Source organism: Cebus imitator, unplaced genomic scaffold (genome assembly GCF_001604975.1).
Source record: "Cebus imitator isolate Cc_AM_T3 unplaced genomic scaffold, Cebus_imitator-1.0 Scaffold372, whole genome shotgun sequence".
NCBI lineage: Eukaryota > Metazoa > Chordata > Mammalia > Primates > Cebidae > Cebus > Cebus imitator.
Window position 1 is genome coordinate 643,361 of NW_016107687.1, and position 20,378 is coordinate 663,738.

The 20,378-nt window shown below is 44.9% G+C and overlaps 1 protein-coding gene across 3 annotated transcripts in view; it reads right to left on the reverse strand.

Annotated features, from left to right (window-relative positions):
- Positions 1-20,378, reverse strand: part of RASSF3 (Ras association domain family member 3) — a 195,502-nt gene that overhangs the window by 10,928 nt on the left and 164,196 nt on the right. For all 3 annotated transcript variants that reach the window (XM_037730975.1, XM_017507307.2, XM_017507306.2), the window contains one exon: positions 1,288-1,395. In XM_037730975.1, coding sequence (XP_037586903.1) covers positions 1,288-1,395 — 108 coding nt within the window. The remainder of the gene's footprint in view (positions 1-1,287; positions 1,396-20,378) is intronic.

Consider the following 20,378-nt stretch of genomic DNA (forward strand, 5'->3'; position numbering starts at 1 on the left):
AAAAAAAAAAAAAACCATAGGAAGTGAAATTCTCCTTTGATGAAAAAAAGAAATCTTGCTGCTGGAATGATGAAGAGTTATCTTGGGATTCTCTGCCCCTTTCCCTTCTTTCTAGAGCAGTTCCACCAGGGAGGGGGGTCCTTTACTAAAAGTGTTTCTGTCTGAAAGCCCCTCCCCAAGAATCACTGGATTCAGTAGGGCCTGTTTTAAATTGGTCACCCTGTCCTTTACCAAACTCCGTCGGTTCACAGTGAACAGACTGAGTGAGAGGGGTCCAAGTGCCCTGGAAACTGGCACCAAGGACTGACAAGTGCCATGAAGAAGGCGGACCACCCAACGGGTGGGTGAGACCTAGATGTCAGCTCAGTTTAGAGGAACATGAGTACTCTAGCTTTGCTGTCAGCTCCTGTTTCCCTGTCACCAGGCCCTGAGCCTTCTCCCTCCTGTAGGCCCACTCTGTGTGCTTCAAACAGTGTGGTGCAATGCTGTGGAAGCCTGGGATGACGACGTGGAGGAAACTGAGTATTAAGTACCTCGTCTTACACTAACAACTGGCAGAGAAAAATATGCTACTATATACCTCTATATTCCATTCCGTGGGCTCAAAATCCTTTCCCTGACACATGCATATTTATTTTGCACAAGACAAAAACTTAGGGGCTTCTGACACCTATAATCCCAGCACTTTGGGAGGCCAAGGAGGGTGGATCACTTGAGCCAAGGAATCTGAGATGAGCCTGGGCAACATGGCAAAACCCCGTCTCTACAAAATATACAAAAATTAGTTGGGCACGGTGGCAAGTGCCTGTGGTCACAGCTACTTGGGAGGCTAAGGTGAGAGGATCACTTGAGCCTGGAGCTCAAGGCTGCAGTGAGCCATGATTGTGCCACTGCACTCCAGCCCAGGTGACAAAGCAAAACCTGGTTTCAAAAAAAAAACCTTATCTGAGGTCTTGTTAGAATCTGAGTCACTATTTCTGTATGTTAGGCAATGCTGCTAAAAATCCTTTGGGGAGGGAGGGGTAGGTCACAAAATCTTTTAAAATAAAATTATAAGCATTTCACTTTTTTATGGGTAGCCCAGCAACTGATTTTTGAGACAAAGCTACTTTACAATACAGATTTAAATTGAAAGCTATGGAAATATTCCATTTTCCTGTTCTGTATACCTTGACTATTATACTTCTACAAATATTATTCAGATATTTAGAAATACAGATTGTAGTACCAACAACTTACATTTGTCTTGTGACAGGTGTCAACCTAAAAGGTATTATGGGTACTTACCAAGGTCATCTTCAACTTGTCTGTGACTGCTAAGTTGTATTTATGAACTTTCTCTTTGATCTCCTCTTTGCTGAGGTAACTGTGGGTTTCCTTCTCTTTTTCAACATCCTGGAAGAAAAACAAACCATGCCACATGTGAGCAACCACAGAAAAAAATGTGGACAGGTCGGGCGAGGTGTCTCATGCCTGTAATCCCAGCACTTTGGGAGGCTGAGGCAGGCCGATCACCTGAGACTGAAAGTTCGAGACCAGCCTGACCAACATGGAAAAACCCCGTCTCTACTAAAAATACAAAATTAGCCAGGCAGGTGACGCATGCCTGTAATCCCAGCTACTCGGGAGGCTGAGGCAGGAGAATAGCTTGAACCCGGGAGGCGGAGGTTGCGGCGAGCTGAGATCACGCCATTGCACTCCAGCCTGGGCAACAAGAGTGAAACTCCATCTCAAAAAAAGCAGGGGCGGGGGGGATAAGTCAGGATTCTTTTTAAATTTCACACGAGGGCCAGGCATGATGGCACATGCCTGCAATCCCAGCACTTTGAGAGGCCAAGCAGGGCAAAGCTTTAGCCCTGGATACTGAGACCAGACTAGGCAACATGTTGAAACTCTACCTCTACAAAAAATACAAAAATTAGCTGGGCATGGTGGTGTGCACCTGTAGTCCCAGCTACTCGGGAGCCTGAGGTGGGAGGATCACCTCAGCCCAGAGGTCGAGGCTGTAGTGAGGCATAATTGTGCTGTGCTGTAGTCTGGGTGACATAGTACAAACTTGTCTCCAAAAAATAAATAAATAAAAATATATTAACATCCCACACAAGAACGACCTTGTCGTTCTTGCATGTTACCTTGAAACACACACATATTCTCCCTCTCTCCCTCACTGCTTCCCTTTCTCTCTTTCAAACTTTCCAGGCTCATCCACCAATTACGGTTCTCATTCTTTCAGACTACAGTCTCCCTAGGGGATATATTTAAAAAAAAAAAAAAAAAAAAAAAACTAATTTGTCAGCACCTAGAAGTAACACTTCATTACCAATATTATTCTGCAAAACTGTCATTACTAAATTTCTCTTCTGCAAAAACATCATTTCCTCAGCATGCCTGCTAGAGTGGCCATTTCTATTTTAAACAACATTTAAAGACATATACCACAAGTTTCTCTGTAGCAAACTGTATTAACTCTGTTGTCTTTATAGCTTTACAATATTTATTGGCAGAAAGTACAGCAGTTAATATTAACTGGCACTACCCATGGACTCACACTAATCCCTGATCTGTCAAACTGTACACAACTACCAGAGGGTAATTCATCTTCCAAACAAATCCCCAGGCCGAGATACAAGTAGTCAGACTTCTCCTTCCCGCCCCCTCTACCTCCCCACCCTTCCAGTCTCATGCACCTCTCTACCTCCCCATACTCTAGAGGGAGAAATATGGCTTAAATCCTCTTCTCACTGTGAAGAATTTATCAATAAGTATCTGTCTAAAGAGTCCCACCAGCTTATGACATTATACAGCAGATGTGATCACAAATGACCAAATTACAGCGTTCTGTCATCCTGATGGAGTACCTAACTTGTATCACCTTTACTTCTCCCAACAACCTAATCAAGGAAGCATTATTACGCCAGTTTCAGTAAATTAAACTGCTGGGAAAAAAAATGTAACTGTTCAGTGAAAGCAAATGAAAGCCTGCTAACCCTAACTCCAACCAAGCTCTAAGTACTTCCACAGGGGTGTTCTCATTTAATCCTCCCAACAATGAGCTCATTCATGCTAATTAGCACCCCCATGTTGCACAAAAGGACAGAAGATTTACAAAGGTCAAGCAGTTTGTCCAAGGACAACCCAACTAGTTGAGAGACCAAGTTCCACTTTAATCTAAGTGCTCTAGGGTGCTCCCACTCAATCCAATCCACGGGTCTGACGTGAGCAAACATTTAAACACTTACAGAAAGACTGCATAATCAGATTTGAAACAGAGGAAAAACAGTTAAAATCTAACGATTTAGGCCTGCAAAATAAAGCCTTTGTAAGCATGCCTCTTTCTGCCAGACACATCACACCATTCTCACAGCTGGATATTCTCCAGGCAGGCACTGGTTCCCACCTGCCCACTGGAAGCCAGTGTCATAAATACACCAGAGGGGCTACTACAGAACTTGCATCAGTACCACACAGAGAACGAAATGGCTCTGGATCCATTCAAGCCTCAAGATCTCTGACTTTAGATCTTAAGAGGGGTGTGCTGACTACAAATTATCACAGTAACTTTTAAATGTCAGCACCATCCTGGTGAAGTCTAACGGGTCAGTCTATTGGGAAATACTGGATAAATACCAGCACAAGATAATGTGTTTATTTCCTAGCATCAGGGGTAGGCTTCAAAGTCCCTTGGGAGCATCCTATTAGCCCATGTAAAACCTCAAAGTAATCTTATTTTTGGTATTACTGTTTGGTGGGGGGAAAGCTGTGGATTAAAATAAGCTTTCAAAAGCTCCAGTGACTACTTCCAAGAAAGTGTTTTGTTTTGAGACAGTGTCTCACTTTAGCACCCAGACGAGTATGCAAGGGTGTGATCACAGCTTACTGCAGCCTCGACCTCCTGGGTTCAAGCGATCCTCCCACCTCAGTCTCCTGAACAGCTGGGATTACAGGAACGCACCACTGCGCCCAGCTAATTTTTTGTAGAGATTAGAGATGAGGTCTGGCTATGTTGCCCGGCTGCTCCTGGGCTCAAGCAATCATCTCGCCCTAGCCTCCTAACGTGTTGGGATTACAGGTATGAGCCACTGCACCAAGCCCCAAAGAAGTTTTAAACATGTCTCACATCTCTGCTTGTCTTGCTCTTACCAATCCACAATTAACTGGGTACCAGTCATAGCTGAAGAAGAAAATGAGGTAGTCTTGGCTTGTACATTCAGTTTTAACTGTCCAGAGCCTCTTCAAAGCATATATTAAAAAGTGTACAATAAGGACCTACAATCTCATGGACGTGGGATAGGTGGTTGGCAGGGCAAAGGAGTGTTGCAGAAAGCGCACCACATCTGCAAGACTCGGGCTCCAGTCCTCAGGCTGTCACCAACTAATGCTATACCTTTCTGAGCCTGTTCCCTCATTTTCTACAAAATAAGGAACTAGAGTTCATCACCTCCTCTAAGGTGCTTCCTCTCCTAGGCTGATCTGATTGCAAAGATGTGGCGGTGCTTTCACAGGTGTCACCAGGCCTAGGATAATCTGATTAAAAAGATCTGGTGCTGCTTTCACAGGTGTGACCAAGGAGGCCAAAGGGTTCCATGTGAGGAATCACCAAAGGCTCACCATTAAAAACACAGAAAGGCCAGCACAGTGGTGCATGCCTGTAATCCCAGCACTCTGGGAGACTAAGGCGGTTGGATCACGAGGTCAGGAAATCGAGACCATCCTGTTTAACATGGTGAAACCCCGTTTCTACTAAAACTACAAAAAAGTAGCCAGGTGTGGTGGCACGCACCTGTAGTCCCAGCTGCGCAGGAGGCTTAGGCAGGAGAATTGCTTGAACCAGGGAGGTGGAGGCTGTGGCGACCTGAGATTGTACCACTACACTCCAGCCTGGGTGCCAGAGCGATACTCCATCTCAAAAAAAAAAAAAAAAAAAAAAAAAAAAAAAAAAAAAAAACCACAGGAAATGGCTAAGCACATATACAGCAGCCTAGATGCATCCCAGGGGCTTGTGACTTACATAAGAACTCTAACAATGAGAAGAAAAGGGGGTAAAGGGCATGAAAGAACAGAGTTAAGTAAAGCTGGTCAACCCTAAATTACAGGTTCTGGTGATGCTATGGGACTTAACAGCCAGCCTTGGGTCCCTTGGCACAGGTAGACCCAGAAGCTTGAGGAAAATCCAAAGAGTAAGCCAGTCTGGAAAGAGAAAATTTCCCTGGATCATCCACATAGAGATAACTGAGACATGCTTATATAACAATTATCTTTCCTTCTCAGAGATTAAAAAATAAGGAAAGTGACTGGGCATGGTGGCTCACACTTGTAATCCCAGCACTTTGGGAGGTCAATGCGGGTAGATGACCTGAGGCCAGGAGTTGGAGACCAGCCTCCCCAACATGGTGAAACCCTGTCTCTACTAAAAATACAAAAATCAGCAAGGCGTGGTGGCAGGTGCCTGTAGTCCAAGCTACTTGGGAGGCTGGGGTAGGAGAATCACTTGAACCAGGATGGTGGAGGTTGCAGTGAGCTGAGATCATGTCACTGCACTCCACCCTGGGTGACAGAGACTCCATCTCAAAAAAAAAAAAAAAAAAAAAAAAATAGAGCAACTGGAAAGTATATCCCAGAAAAGCAGGTAAAACCCAAAGGGCTCTGATTCTGCACTTTTTAAGTGAAAAATGTAGCAATCACACACGAAGGCCTCATCCTTCAGCAAACACTTGCTGAGCTCCCACCATGCGCCAGACACCTGCCTAAGTGCGCGGCAGTCAGACTCAGCAGTAGCCACCACACCATCCTCATGGGGCTTGGTGTCTGCCCAGGTGGAGTGGGGAAGATCAAAGGACAATCTGCTCTGAAGTGGCCACCAAGTACTGTTTCTCCGGGTCTGGCAACAAAGAAGTCATACACGCAGGCCATGGAACAGAGGACACTGGTTTCATTTTGCATCAGAGAAAGACCCTTAACTCCAAAAACTTCCCAATTGTTTGCCCCTTTAAAAAAGACCCTCCTGGGCCAGGCATGGTGGCTCATGCCTATAATCCCAGCACTTTGGGAGGCCGAGGCAGGTGGATCACAAGGTCAGGAGTTCAAGACCAGACTGGCGAACATGGTGAAACCCCGTCTCTACTAAAAAATACAAAAATTAGCTGGGCATGGGGGCTCATGCCTGTAATCCCAGCTACTTGGGAAGCTGAGATAGGAGAATTGCTTGAACCAGGACCAGGAAGGTGGAGGTTGCAGTGAGCCGAGATAGTGTCACTGCACTCCAGCCTGGGCTACAGAGTGAGACTCCATCTGAAAAAAAAAAAAGGACCCTCCTGTCTCCTCACGGAGGGGAATCCTCCCCCTTCCTCCACTACACTGATTATTAATCAGAACCACAATCTCTAGGAATGCAGCTGTATGTGCAGGAAAAAGCTCTTTAAGAGAAGAAAATGAAACTCAGGAGGGGCACAGTAGCTCCCACAGGTAAAGGGGTGAGAGCAAGAAGGAAGGGTTTAAAAGAAAACGGTGCAGCCGAGGTAGACTAGATACAACACCAAGTGTCAATCCTGGTCTTTCATTGTGATGGCAGGAGAGGAAACGGCATGGGGCGCAGCCGTCTGTGGATAATGTGTCGGTTATTGTTCTTGGCAGTCAGTGAGGGCATCATGCCACGCCTGAGACCGTCTGCCTGGTGAGCTACAAGTCATCTTTTCATAAGTCAGTTTTGTTTTGTATTCCCAAACCCTCCAGCAGTTTCTCAGAGGAAGAGCTCTTCCACAAAAAAATGTTTCATAAATCCTAGATACTTCCCTCATTATTTTCAGCCAGCGAGCCCTGGAGAGCTGCTCTTAGGCTCGCTTCAGTTCCTGGGTGGGGTTACGTCACCGTTTTTCAGCAGGGGACTTTCTCAGACAGGACACATGCGACCTCACAGGCACACAGGAGACCTCATGTAGCATGGCCCAGACTCCACTCAAGAAGTGTGGCCCAATCCTGCAGGCTTACAACTGAGACTTTCTAAGAATACACCCCAACAAATCTGGGTAAAGGGTCTGAGAATTGTTTATACTCTTCTGGTTAATTTTTCTTTGTGAAATTGTATCAAATTTAAAATATGAAAATATAACAAAACACCCAAATAAACACAGTGTAATTAAGAGTGGCTGTTCAGGCCAGGTGCGGTGGCTCACGCATGTAATCCCAGCACTTTGGGAGGCCAAGAAGGGCAGATCACAAGGTGAGGAGTTTGAAACCAGCCTGGCCAACATGGTGAAACCCCGTCTCTACTAAAAATACAAAAATTATCTGGATGTGGTGGTGCGCACCTGTAATCCCAGCTACTCAGCAGGCTGAGGCAGGAGAATCACTTTAACCTAGGAGGTAGAGGTTGCAGTGAGCTGAGATTGTGCCACTGCACTCCAGCCTGGACAACACAGCAAGACTGTGCCCACCCGCCAAAAAAGAGTGACCGTTCAAAAGAGAGTGAAAAGATGAATGTGGCCCTATCATTCCCTCTAGTTTAGCTTAGTGACAGCCTGTCACATTCTAGTTGTGTGACCAGAGGTAAGTTACTTAACCTCTCTGGGCTGCAGTTTTCTCACTGCTATAAAACGTGCAAAACAATACCTACTTTATATAACTGTTATGAAGATATAATATAAGCCACTATTCAACAACTATTTATTGAATGCCAATTGGTGCCAGGCTCCACGCCAAGCACTTAAAGCCCCAAGAGACAGTTGTGGACCCTGGCTTTCTGCCTGTGCTTGGCTGGCAGACTAGTAAAGTTTGCCTTACTCCCTCCACCCCAGCCCCACAAGGAGCTTTTGGGTTTTCATATATATATATTTGGTATTACAGATCTCATTAAGAAATAAAGCTGTTGACCGTTTACCACCCCAACCCCCAAAAAAAGAGCAAATATTAATGGCACAGATGCTGTGACTGAGTGGGGGACAATATATGCACAGTGCCTGATATCAGTGGCATGACAGATGCTCAGTAAGTGGTGCCATCACCCTGCCACTAGGAGGTCCCACAGCTCTCACAGGTGCTCTGACACCTGGTCAGGTTTGGGGTCCCACCTGTGTCAGCCGAGAAGGGTGAACTTCCGAGGCCAACAGGTGCTTTCTCCAAGTAAGGCTAGATTCCGAAATCATAAAATCCTACCTTACATCTCATCATCCGTTTTGGCAGTAGGCAGTCACCTGCTGATGACCAACAGACTGGGATACCCAGTGCAGTAACAGACAGAGCAAGTTCTAGCCTAGGAATTGCACAGAGCAAAACATCAAGCACCTTTCACATGTAAAACAGCACATGCATTGGAGCAGTGGGTCCATGTTGCAAATGAAATTCAAGGCTAGCTCAAACTGAATTGAGTCTAGGTCTTGATTCCTCTAGACGTCTTCCAATAAGGACATCAAATAAAGTACCATGGACCAGACTGAAAGAGAAAAACATTCTCTGGGAGAGACATTTCCACTGAATTCAGGGAGGGACTTAAAGCAAACCAAAGCAGGTTTGCTCTGAAGCACGGTATTAAAGTGATTTCCAAGAGCTGCAGAGCAAGCAGTGTGGGGTTTCAAAAAGAGATTTTCAGCATGTGAAGTTAGATGCTTCTAAACTAGATTTTAACTGTGATTAATAGGGAAAAATACTGTTCTCAGATGTCTTTTAGGTATGCAAAGTGGAGGCCCTGTGATGAATATAAAGAAAAACATCACACAGAGATAACCCTGCAAAGCCCTAGGAGGGTCTTCCAGGTGGGGAGCATGTCTTGCTCAACCCTAGGGAAATGTATGAACAGGGCCACCAGAGACAGTTTTGTATTTACATTTGATGTCTGTCAAATGTTCTTCACTTTCAGTACCAAAACTTCTAAGATATTAAAACAGGCAGAGTCACCAAGCATGATGTCTTATGCCTATAATCCCAGCACTTTGGGAAGCTGAGGTGGGAGGGTCACCTGAGCCCAGGAGTTTGAGACCAGCCTGGCACTGCCTCTTTAAAAACAAAAAAAAACCAAAAAAATAGAAGCAGCTGGGCATGGTGGTACGCACCTACAAAAAAAAATGGTTTTAAAATAATAAAGTAGGCAGAGGTGCTGAGAGAGCCCAGAAAGTTTTCTCAAATACTGATCAGCATTGTTGATATACTTCAGGGCTATCCAGCAGTATTGTCTGCAGTGGAGGAAATGTCCTGTAACTGTGCTGTCCATCAGAGCAGCCATGAGCAACGTGTGGCTTCCAAGCACTGGAAATGAGAACTGAATTTTAAGCTTCATCTGATTACTTTAGTAGACATTGCAAATTTAGACTATAATATAGACAGAGGTGTAACTGAAGGACAAGGAAGGAAAATCCCACCATAAAATGATGTAAAACAGGATGTTCTACACCAATATTCTAGCCCAGGCACAGTGACTTTGAGACTCTGTCTCCCAAAAAAAAAAAAAAAAAGGAAAGGAAAAATTAGCCATGTGTGCTGGTGTGCACCTGTAGTCTCAGCTACTCTGGAGGCTGAGGCAGGAGGATCACTTGATCCCAAGAGATGGAGGTTGCAGTGAGCCAAGATCATGCCACTGCACTCGCCTGGGCCACACAGCAAGACTCTGTCTTAAAAAATAAAAAAAATTTTGGCCAGGCGCAATGGCTGACGCCTATAATCCCAGCATTTTGGGAGGCCAAGGTGGGTAGAACAAGACGCTCTCTCTCAAAAAAGTAAAAATAAAAATAAATTCTACTACTGAAGGAAAGAATCCAAACAGTTGTTTCTAGGGTGCTTAGTGCTGTTCTTTTTTTTTTTTTGAGATGAAGTCTCACTCTGTTACCCAGGCTGGAGGGCAATGGCACAATCTCAGCTCACTGCAACCTCTGCTTCCAGGGTTCAAGCAATTCTCCTGCCTCAGCCTCCTGAGTAGCTGGGATTACAGGCATGTGCCACCATAGCTGGCTAACTTTTGTATTTTTGTGTTTTTTGTAGAGATGGGGTTTCACCATATTGGTCAGGCTGGTCTCGAACTCCTGATCTTGTGATCCGCCCACCTCAGCTTCCCAAAGTTCTGGGATTACAGGCGTGAGCCACAATCCTGCTGTTCTTGTCCTTAAAAGTACAGTGTGCTGCTTGCTGTGGTGTTCTCACGGCACCAGTGTTGATAATTTGCCATGGTGCCACATCTAGAGACTCAATGCTTATCTTGGTGTATGGCCCTGTCATGATGATTCATCCTGGCCACTCTAGGGCTGGGATGTTTTTCCCCTGCCAGAGGGGAGGATTTTTTTTTTTTAAATAGCAGGATACAGGGTGGGAGCTCTATTTCCACTTATGCAAGGATTCAGGAGTTCATCTTGCCTGAATTCAGCGTGTTAAGCAGGCAACTTTTTTAGTGCAGCCATATAAGATGTTCACTTTGTTCAAGCTTCCAACGGCAAAGAAAAGGTTAAAGAGGGACTTGGCAGCCTCTCCCTATCCCCCAATCCTCCCTGTAGCAATAGATGCATCACTGTTATGTCAGGGCAGGAAAAGTTAAGTGAAAAAACAGAGGGCAACTGGAATGAACAACCGCAATGTACACAGCACTGTGGAACAGCAGGGCGCCATGTTTCCCAAAGAGTGTTCCACCGAACACCAATCCTCCAAACTGTGCTGTGGACAGACAATACCTGTTCTTCCTCCTCCTTCACTCCTCTTAAGAGATTCTCAATGTTCCTTAGGATGCTAAAGGCTCTAAGAAATCCTGCAGTTAAGAAACCAGGCCTGGCGCAGTGGCTCATGCCTGTAATCCTAGCGTTTTGGGAGGCCAAGATGGGAGGATCGCTTGGGCCCAGGAGTTTGAGACCAACCTGGGCAACACTGCGAGACCCCATCTCTATTTAAAATTTTAAAAATTAAAAAATAAACCAGTTAAAGGACGCAGCAAGAAAACCTTACGAGACTTAATGTTATGAATGTGACATTTATTAACTATGAGGAAATTAGTACTTTATAAAGGAACAAATATTTCTTCTTATTGTTCATTTAAGTAAGCAGATTCTATTCATTAAAGGATTATTGGCACACGCAATCTCCATCTGTTGAACTTGAAATTTTAAACAACCTTTCTTGGTCCTCAAGGTTACTCATTAAGCAAGAAGTAGAGGAGAGTCTAGGTGGATATTTTAGACAACTTCTAAAACATGGACTACAAAAATAAAATGAAGCAGCAACCTTATAAGGCTGGAGTACTATACTAGCCTTCCTTAAATGCACTTGTAAGAAAGAAAAACAAGAGAGCAAGAGAGAAAGCGTGCACGCTGGAAACCAAAGTGTACCACCCACTGCTGCCGGCAACCTTACCTCTCACCACTGTACCGCCCTGCCAGTCAGCGCACCACTTGCACCCCACCCTGCTCCTCACCTGGTGATCCTCTGCGTTCAAGGCCCACCCCATCCAGGAAGCCATCCTAACCACAACAGCCCTCAGTTACCTACCTGCCCTCAAAACCACCATGCTACCCTCATCAATTCAGGTTTGGGATCCACAACACCTTCTATGGCTTGTTGCTTCCTGTGCATACTTTTGCTTCCCAAACACCTAACAGTGCTTTTACATTTTTGTTTGTTTGAGAGAAGGTCTCACTCTGTTGCCCAGGCTGAGGGGCAGTGGGGCCATATTGACTCACTGCAACCTCTGCCTCCCAGGCTCAAGCGATCCTCCCACCTCAGCCTTAACAGTGTTGGGATTACAGGAATAAGCCACTGTGCCTAGCTGTTAATTTTTTACATCTTTTACTCCCAGAATACTGTGCTGGAACTACCTCAGTGCTGGATCTACAAGAGGGCTCCATTTCTGTTCAGCTGATTCAGATCTGGTCATAGAGTCACTGCTGCAAGACTGCATCTGCAATCCACCCTCCTTTGTACATCCTATCAATCTGCATGAAGCTTTCTGCTCTCTTCTCAAAGCTGAATGAATCTGCAGAGGCATACAACAGGCCTTTATAATACCAGCTACAAAGTTTGATGTACTTCTGTTACCCATGTGCATCATCAAAGTACAAGAATCCTTCAAAGCATGCCCCCTGAATACTCTTGCACACCCAGGGCAGCGAAAGCAGAAACAGGCCCAGCATGTTAATAAGATTAATTGCAGTTGTGATACACATTAAAAGAGCTTCATCTGGGCCTTCCATGACCTCACTTTTTAAACCCCCTGGTTACCAGCCCTCCATACCCTATATGGTTGTACTTTTAAAACCGGGTAGTGTGCCAATAGTCAAACAGCCACTCATTTGTTTGGAGCCAGAAAACAAACTTGGAGGTCGACCAGTCTCCTCTGAGTGCCCCAGCTTGAGGTCCCAACCTCAAGGCATACCAGATTACACTCAGAAATCCCAGTTTGATGTGTTTTCAAAGGGAATCAATTGAGATGCTGTTCATTTCTGAAAGGTGATATATTTCACAACTGGTCTAATTTTCTTCAAATTATAGGTGAGCTAGGTAAAAAAAGGAAAGATTATTAGAGGCCTCCAAGCCAAGCACATTCAAATCCACTAATCAGCTTTGACAACTGGAAAAGGAATGTGACTGCATGGGATTCGGCACCCTTGATGCAGCCCATCATCTCCGAAATCTGTGGGCTCTGTCTCTATGGAAGAAGCAGCCGATTTTTAGGATTTCAAAGGCAGGTATATCCTCATGGACTCAGTTTTCCCTGATTATTAAAAGACAGCACTGGACTACGGTCCCTTTCAATAGTAAGTTTTCAAACATCAATACCATCTACAACACTACATTAAACAATAAATGCAAAGTAAGCTCACTGGATAGTAAGAAAGTTATCTGAAAACATTTATAGAAGAGGATCACCAAGAAGCCAGGAGGGAAGTGAGACTGACAAGATAATTTCGAGTGGTGACACAAACACCCACCCCAAGTTCAAGATTATATATAACATCTCACTGTTCAAGGCGTCATTCAGCAACCATACACCTCCTTCAGCTAACAGCAATTAAAAGCCATGGGCCACTAATTCAGGTTAGCTGGGTTTAAAAAATCAGTTTTTAGTAAGCTCAAAGTTTGGAGGTCAAGTTTCAAGACTGCCATATCCTTTATGGAACTTTTGAACCTCAGTGATAAGGAGAGTTTCCGGAGAAAGGAAATGAACAGGCTCATTTGGAGGTGAGCCAGACAGGAAGTACAAAGCAATGAATGCCGCAGAAACCCAGGAGGAGGCAGGTGGAGCCCATCTGGGAAACTCAGCCGGCTCCGGCAGCAGCAGGAATCGAAACATCAAGGGCAGAGGCTTGCAAACAAATGGAGCAGCCACTCTGCCCCATGAAACCTAATTTGAAGGACGAACAGAGTCTGAAGAAAATTAGACATTTTTCTAGACCAGGCCAGCCACAGTGGCTCTTACCTGTAATCTCAGCACTTTGGGAGGCTGAGGCAGGAGGATCGCTTGAGCCCAGAAGTTCAAGACCAGCCTGGGCAACACAGCAAGACCCTCCCCCACCGTTTCTACCAAAAATAAAAATATTAGCCAGGAGTGGTGATCATGCATCTATAGTTCCAGCTACTTGGGAAGCTGAGGTGGGAGGATCGCCTGAGCCCAAAAGGTAGAGGGTACAGTAAGCATGACTCAGCCTGGGCAACAGAGCAAGCTCCTCTCTCTCAAAAATAAATAACAGGCTGTCAAGGAACTTCACGCCTGTAATCCCAGCACTTTGGGAGGCCGAGGTGGATGGATCACCTGAGGTCAAGAGTTCAAGACCAGCCTGGCCAACAGGGCAAAACCCCATTTCTACTAAAAGTACAATAATTAGCTGGGTGTGGTGGCACGTACCTGTATAATCTCAGCCACTCAGGAAGCTGAGGCAGGAGAATCGCTTGAACCCAGAATCGGAGGTTGCAGTGAGATGAGATGATGTCACTGCACTCCAGCCTGGGCAACAGAGCGAGACTCAGTCTCAAAAATAAATAATAAATTAATTAATCAAATTAAAAATTAAGTAACTAGAAGAATATATTTGGATTGTTTGTAATACAAAGAAATAATAAATGCTCGAGATGATGAATACCCCATTTACCCTGATGTTATTACACATTAATATGCCTGTATCAAAAAATCTCATGTATCCCGGCCAGGCATGGTGGCTCATGCCTGTAGATCACGAGGTCAGGAGATCGAGACCAGCCTGGACAACATGGTGAAACCCCATCTCTACTAAAACACAATTAGCCAGAGCCACTGTACTCCAACAAGGTGACAGAGTAAGACTCTGTCTCAAAAAAAAAAAAAACAAAAAAATGTATGTACCCCTTGAGTATATACACTTGTGTACCCACAAAAGTTAAAATTTTAAAAATAAATAAAAATAAACAAATGTGAAAGTCTGAAGAGGGCCACAGGGGATTAAACTGTTTTGTATCACTCTTGTTCCCATAAATTCCATCCACTTTCCTGTCTTGCATTCTCTTTCCTTCTGCCCTACAGGCCACTCAAGATGGCTCTTTGATAAGTCTGTTCACATCCCTTAAAAGGCATGGCTGAAATCCCAAGTGTACAAGTATTCATGCCTTGGGCAATACATGATGGAGAACAAAGAAAGATATCCCTCTGCTGTCCTTCATTCAGAAGGCCCATACAGGTACAACTTGGGCCCATAGAGAACACCTACACATTCAGCTCTACCTAAGCACAGTTTCTTTCAGAAGCGCAGCTCTAGGCTTTGGTTTTATCTAAGGAATCACCTTCCTCCTCCTGCCAAGGAGGTAAAAATAAAAAGTCCTCTGGAGTTACTAAATAACTCCAGTTAACAGAGCAATACAAGTAACAGGTGATTAGCACTTCAAAGGGCCTCACAGACGCAGTTTCTAGGGGTGCTCTTTGCTGCAGAAATCCTCTCCCATCCTCCTGCTTGGTTGTAGACAGGGTGTGAGACACATCATGAGAAGAATGCCAGGAACACAGGTTGGTCAGGGTCAGAAGGCTCAGAGGAAGAAGTGAACACACACAGAAGACCACAAGAGGCGACGCCAGGGTGGCAGATCCCCCTACAGGGAGACAGCCGAGGGCCCACCTCACTGAACCCTGCTGGGGTGGCTCAGGACCAGCCCACATCCGTCCTTGAGGGTTCAGGTACTGCTTGAAACAAATATCTGACTAGGGCAAAAGAAGGTTTTCTCAACTACATCTCCCCTATTCTGCTTCCCTTTCTTTCCTGGTCCCTCATCCAAAACCAGACAGGGTAAGATCAGCCAACCCAAATTCTTGGGTTGGGGCAGAGGCAGAATCCCCAGCACAGAGGTGGCAGCAGCTTTCCTTGGGGAATTGTATCATCACCCATTCCAGACACCATGCCACACCCATCACAACCTGCCTCTGAATTCTTACAATAACCCTGCAATTGGGTAATACTGTCCTCCCTATCTTGCAAATAGGAAATGGAGGATCAGGGAGATTTAATTTGCCTGAGGACACAAAGTTAGTGGATGGGCTAGGTGAAAGCTAGCTGACGTTTCTACCTGGGTCTGTCTGATTCAAAGCCAATAAAGCCATGCAAGTGAAAGAAAGGCAGAAAGACCAGTGGAAAAGCTGAGACTCTAACGTTTGCCCACTGCCGGTTTCTGATGACTCAGCCATTTTGATAGAGTAATCAATATGGATTTTAGAGGACAGTGGTACTAGGACAATTGGCAACTTACTAGGGAATATCTGGCCGGAACCACTGACAATTTAAAAAGAAGAAAACTACATGTGCGGCACTCCAGAAATGCAAAACAAGGAGCATACAAGTGCTAACATGAAGCCTACAGAAGGGTTTTTTAATGAAAGGACAAAAAAAAAAAAAAAAAAAAAAAAAAAAAACTATATCCAGTTTGACAAGTAGTTTCTGCCTGATTGGTGAGATTTGGAATGGGCCCCCATTTTCTCTTTCTGTAAAAAAAAATTTCAACATTTTTACAAAATTTTTAAAAACCTCCTCGCAGGGAGAAGTGGCTCACGCCTGTAATCCCAGCACTTTGGGAGGCTGAGGTGGGCGGATCATCTGAGGTCAGGAATTCGAGACTAGCCTGACCAACATGGAGAGACCCCCCCACTCTCTACATTAAAAAAAAAAAAGAAAAGAAAGGTAAAATCTAGTAGGGAAAAAGGCTTTCATGTGTAAAAAATAAAATAGCCTTGGAAATAAAAATAAACACAATGCAATGCAGCCCTTTGCTGGCATAACTGAATACCACTTTGATGTGCCGCTCATGGGACAGCCACCCCCAAGTAAACAGCCAGACACAGAACAGAGGCACCAACGCCACAAGGCTCTCTGTCTTCCTTAATGCTGACACCAACTGTACGTACAGAAACGACATGTGGAAGCTGCTTGACAGAGGAACCTGAGCTCCCTCAGGCAAAGATATGCTGTGAAAGATATCTACGAAATAAAAAAGCTTCTCCATCCATTAAAAAAAAAAAAAAAAAAAAAACTGAAACTGCCAAGAAATGCCAGAAGGAAAGGTGGGTTTTTAAACATCCCTTAATCAGCTGACCAATGTGTAAATAAAAGCTACCCTCCATCTGCCCTGGAAAGCAGATGGTCAGCAATTTTTTTTTTTTTTTTTTAATTTACAGCAATTTACATTTTCTTTGTTTCGCAGCAGTGTTGCTTGTATAACCTGAGGGTTCACACGCGCTCCAGCTTCTTTTCCTTCTAGGTGGCGTGAACAGGAAGCCCGAGGCTGGGAGGAAGCGTGCTCCCACTCCACCTTTCCTCAGCACCCGGGTCAGCAGCCCAGCCATCCTCCCAACCCCTGCCGAGGTCAGCGGCTTGCAAAGGGAAGGGGCAAGGAGAGTGGCAGCCCAGCTACCAAGGCTGGACTGCAAACCTGCTCAAGTAAAAGGCTGATGTGAAGCAGAGAAAAAGAAAAAGAGAAACTGAATTTAACGTAACGAATGCATTAGCATTACAAGTTTAAGACAGCTGTACTTCACTCAAAACTAAAGATCTAGGCAGGAAACAGCTGGCAGAAGAGTCAATGCAGTCTTAAACACAGGATGTGCCCTGCCTAGAGCCACACCCTTATCTCCACGTGTAGCAAGGGGAACTGTTTCATCCAGATGTTACATCTAAGGAAAAAACGAAGACAAGAAAGACTACATCAAATTTCACACATTCCTGCCCAATCCCTTACACAAAAAATGCGAAGGTTTCACCTTTTTTCACCCTTTCATGTAAGTCCCCAATTTCCTCCCCTACAAACTGCTTCCTATAGGGTCCTCTCTAACGTGCATAACAAAATGGAATGCTTAAACAAGCACCTAAAGAATGTCCCAGAGATGAAAAGAGAATGTTTAGAATGGAAAGGCATTTGCTACTCGAGGTTAAACAGGACACATAGTTCAATGCTCTACTAAAAAAAAATCAGGGCCGGGCGCAGTGGCTCAAGCCTGTAATCCCAGCACTTTGGGAGGCCGAGGCGGGTGGATCATGAGGTAAAGAGATCGAGACCATCCTGGTCAACATGGTGAAACCCCGTCTCTACTAAAAACACAAAAAATTAGCTGGGCATGGCAGCGCATGCCTGTAATCCCAGCTACCCAGGAGGCTGAGGCAGGAGAATTGCCTGAACCCAGGAGACGGAGGTTGCGGTGAGCCGAGACCGCGCCATTGCACTCCAGCCTGGGTTACAAGGGTGAAACTCCATCTCAAAAAAAAAAAAAAAAAAATCAATCCCAGGTGTAACCCAAGTTTTTCTAGGTGTGTGTAATATATAAAAGTCTTTCAATTTAGGACTTGACATCCTTAGGAAAAAAAAAGTTTTTTTCCTCCTAAAAGAAAATCAAAATGAAAACAGTCAACATCCAAGTCCTACCGTGCTGAGAGCAAACTCCAATCACCAAGTTTTCCAAGGTGTCAAGCCTGGGTGATTAAAAGAAAACGAGGCCAGACACGGTGGCTCATGCCTGTAATCCCAGCACTTTCGAAGGCCAAGGCGGGCGGATTGCTTTGAGCTCAGGAGTTCGAGACCAGCCTAGGCAACATGGTGATAACCCATCTCTACAAAAAATACAAAATTAGCCTCACATGGTGGCACAAGGCTGTAGTCCCAGCTACTTGGAGGCTGAGGCTGGAGAATCGCTTGAGCCCAGGAAGCAGAGGTTGCAGTGAACGGAGATTGTGCCACACTCCACACCAGCCTGGGTGAGACAGTGAGACCCTGTCTCAATTTAAAAAAAGAAGAAGAAGAAGAAGAAGAAAAGGATTGGTAATGGTTTGACAGAGGAAAGTGCCCCGGGCTGGCTGATATTTACATTGCTGATTTTGAGTGCCAAGCAGTGGTTCAGGTCATTCAATAGGTGTATCTTATGTAGCCCTCCCAGGAACCCCTAGGGTAGAAATTTTAACCCCACGGTATATTTGCAGAAACCAAAGCTAAGAGCACAGAAGTAGAATGTGGTGAACACAAGGCCTGGCCAACCTCATTACCATGCCCTTTCTACTCATACCAAAATCCTCTAGAGTCCAGGAGAAAAACCTGTTGCCAGCTATCTGTGGCCTTGGCAAAGTACATCTTTCCAGGTGTCATTCTCTTACCTCTTAATATGGAAGGAAAACTAACAGCCTCAGTGAATCTGGAAGGAGGGAGTAAGCATGCATGCATAGCCAGTCTGGCCCTCTGTCTTTCTCTTGAGGGCAACATTCTGCTGCACAGCTCTGGAGATAAGCCTCAGGAAGGCCACTTGCCCACAGAGATAAGCCAAGTTCTGCATATCAGCTCTATCCATTATCAACATAAAGGTAAATTTTGGTCTCCACCAGCCTTACTCCTGTCTTTCTTCTCAACTGATTCCATTTTTTTTTTTTTTTTTTTTAAGATGGGGTTTCACCATGATGGCCAGACTGGTCTTGAACTCCTGACCTCAGGTGATCCACCACCTTGGCCTCCCAAAGTGCTAGGATTACAGGCGTGAGCCACCGCGCCCGGCCTCAACTGATTCGAAGACACACGCAGGGGAAGAGAATAAAATTTGGTCCTCTTTGAATGACTGAAATGGGAAAATTCCTAAGACAGAACTTCTATTCGTTTAAAATAGGAACTACAACCTCCTTCCCTCAAGGGACTTGTAATAGAAAGAAAATAGGCAGGGAGGTGAGGAGTTCAAGACTACACTGGCCAACATGGAGAAACCTGTCTCTACTAAAAATACAAAAATGATCTGGGGGTTGTGGTGGCCACCTGTAATCCCAGCTACTCGGGAGGCTCAGGCAGAAGAAACACTTGAACGCAGGAGGCAGAGGCTGCAGCGAGCTGAGATCGTGCCATTGCACTCCAGCCTAGGCGACGGAGTAAGACTCTATCTCAAAAAGAAAGAAAGAAAACACACAAACACACATTCCAAGTAACCAAAACACTATTCCAGAAGTTAAAAAATGGAAACTGTTAACTAGGTACACCTACTTTCACAAAATAGATGTGTTCCCCAATTGCAGCAGAGAAATCCTATTTTTGAAAGCACAGATACTGTTTTAAAAACAAAAACAAAAAAAACCCTTAGAAATTCCCAATGCAGGGGAAAACTCACAGTGGCTGGTCACCTTCTCCACACACCTCCCTCCATTTCCTGCAGACCTGCCCCCAGCCCAGCAGAGCCTCCGTATCTGGCTCCCCCTCCCAGTAACGGGCTTCTACCACACCCCGCACTGGTCAACACTCCTGAGCCACTGTGTATCTCAACTACTTTTGCTCCCACTTTCTCGCTTTTCTGTCCCCACTTCTCAATTTTCATGTGAAAAGACAAATCTCTTTGCAGATACTGCCAACAAATAACATTTTCCTTTCTTTCTGCTTAGTAAATGAACCAGTTCTGGCGTTCAACAAATATTTGTTCAGCACCTAAACATTGCGCAAATAGTTGTGTGAGGCACTGGGTTACAACAGTGAACGGAGCACAGGTTCTGCCCTTCAGGGTCCAGGTGGGACATGGACAGTGGTGGGATAAGGACAGGAGCACTGCAAGGAAACCCCTTGGGAAGATCCCCTGTGGGAGGAAGTATCTAAGCTGAAAACTGCTTTGTAAAGTGTTCTGTTAGAAAGTAAAGCCATTCGTACCTTTACCTTTTAAAACCTATCAAACGTGTTATCCAGAAAGATAACAAAGGTACGCCAGAACGAGAAGTCGTCACCTAATGGAAGGCTTTGGAAAACCAGAGTACACAGCTCAAATCTGCTAATTTTAGACAAACAGAAAATACTTCAGTGAGCATGCTACTGAAGGGTATTTTTAGAGTCTGTTTCAGTTAACCACCCTGAACTCCTCAGTAGTTTAAAAAAAAAAAAAAAAAAAAAAGGCAAGCAAAGAAAACTAGTTCAAATCTATAGCAAGTAAAAAGTTATCTTCCTTCATGCCTAATTTCTTTCAT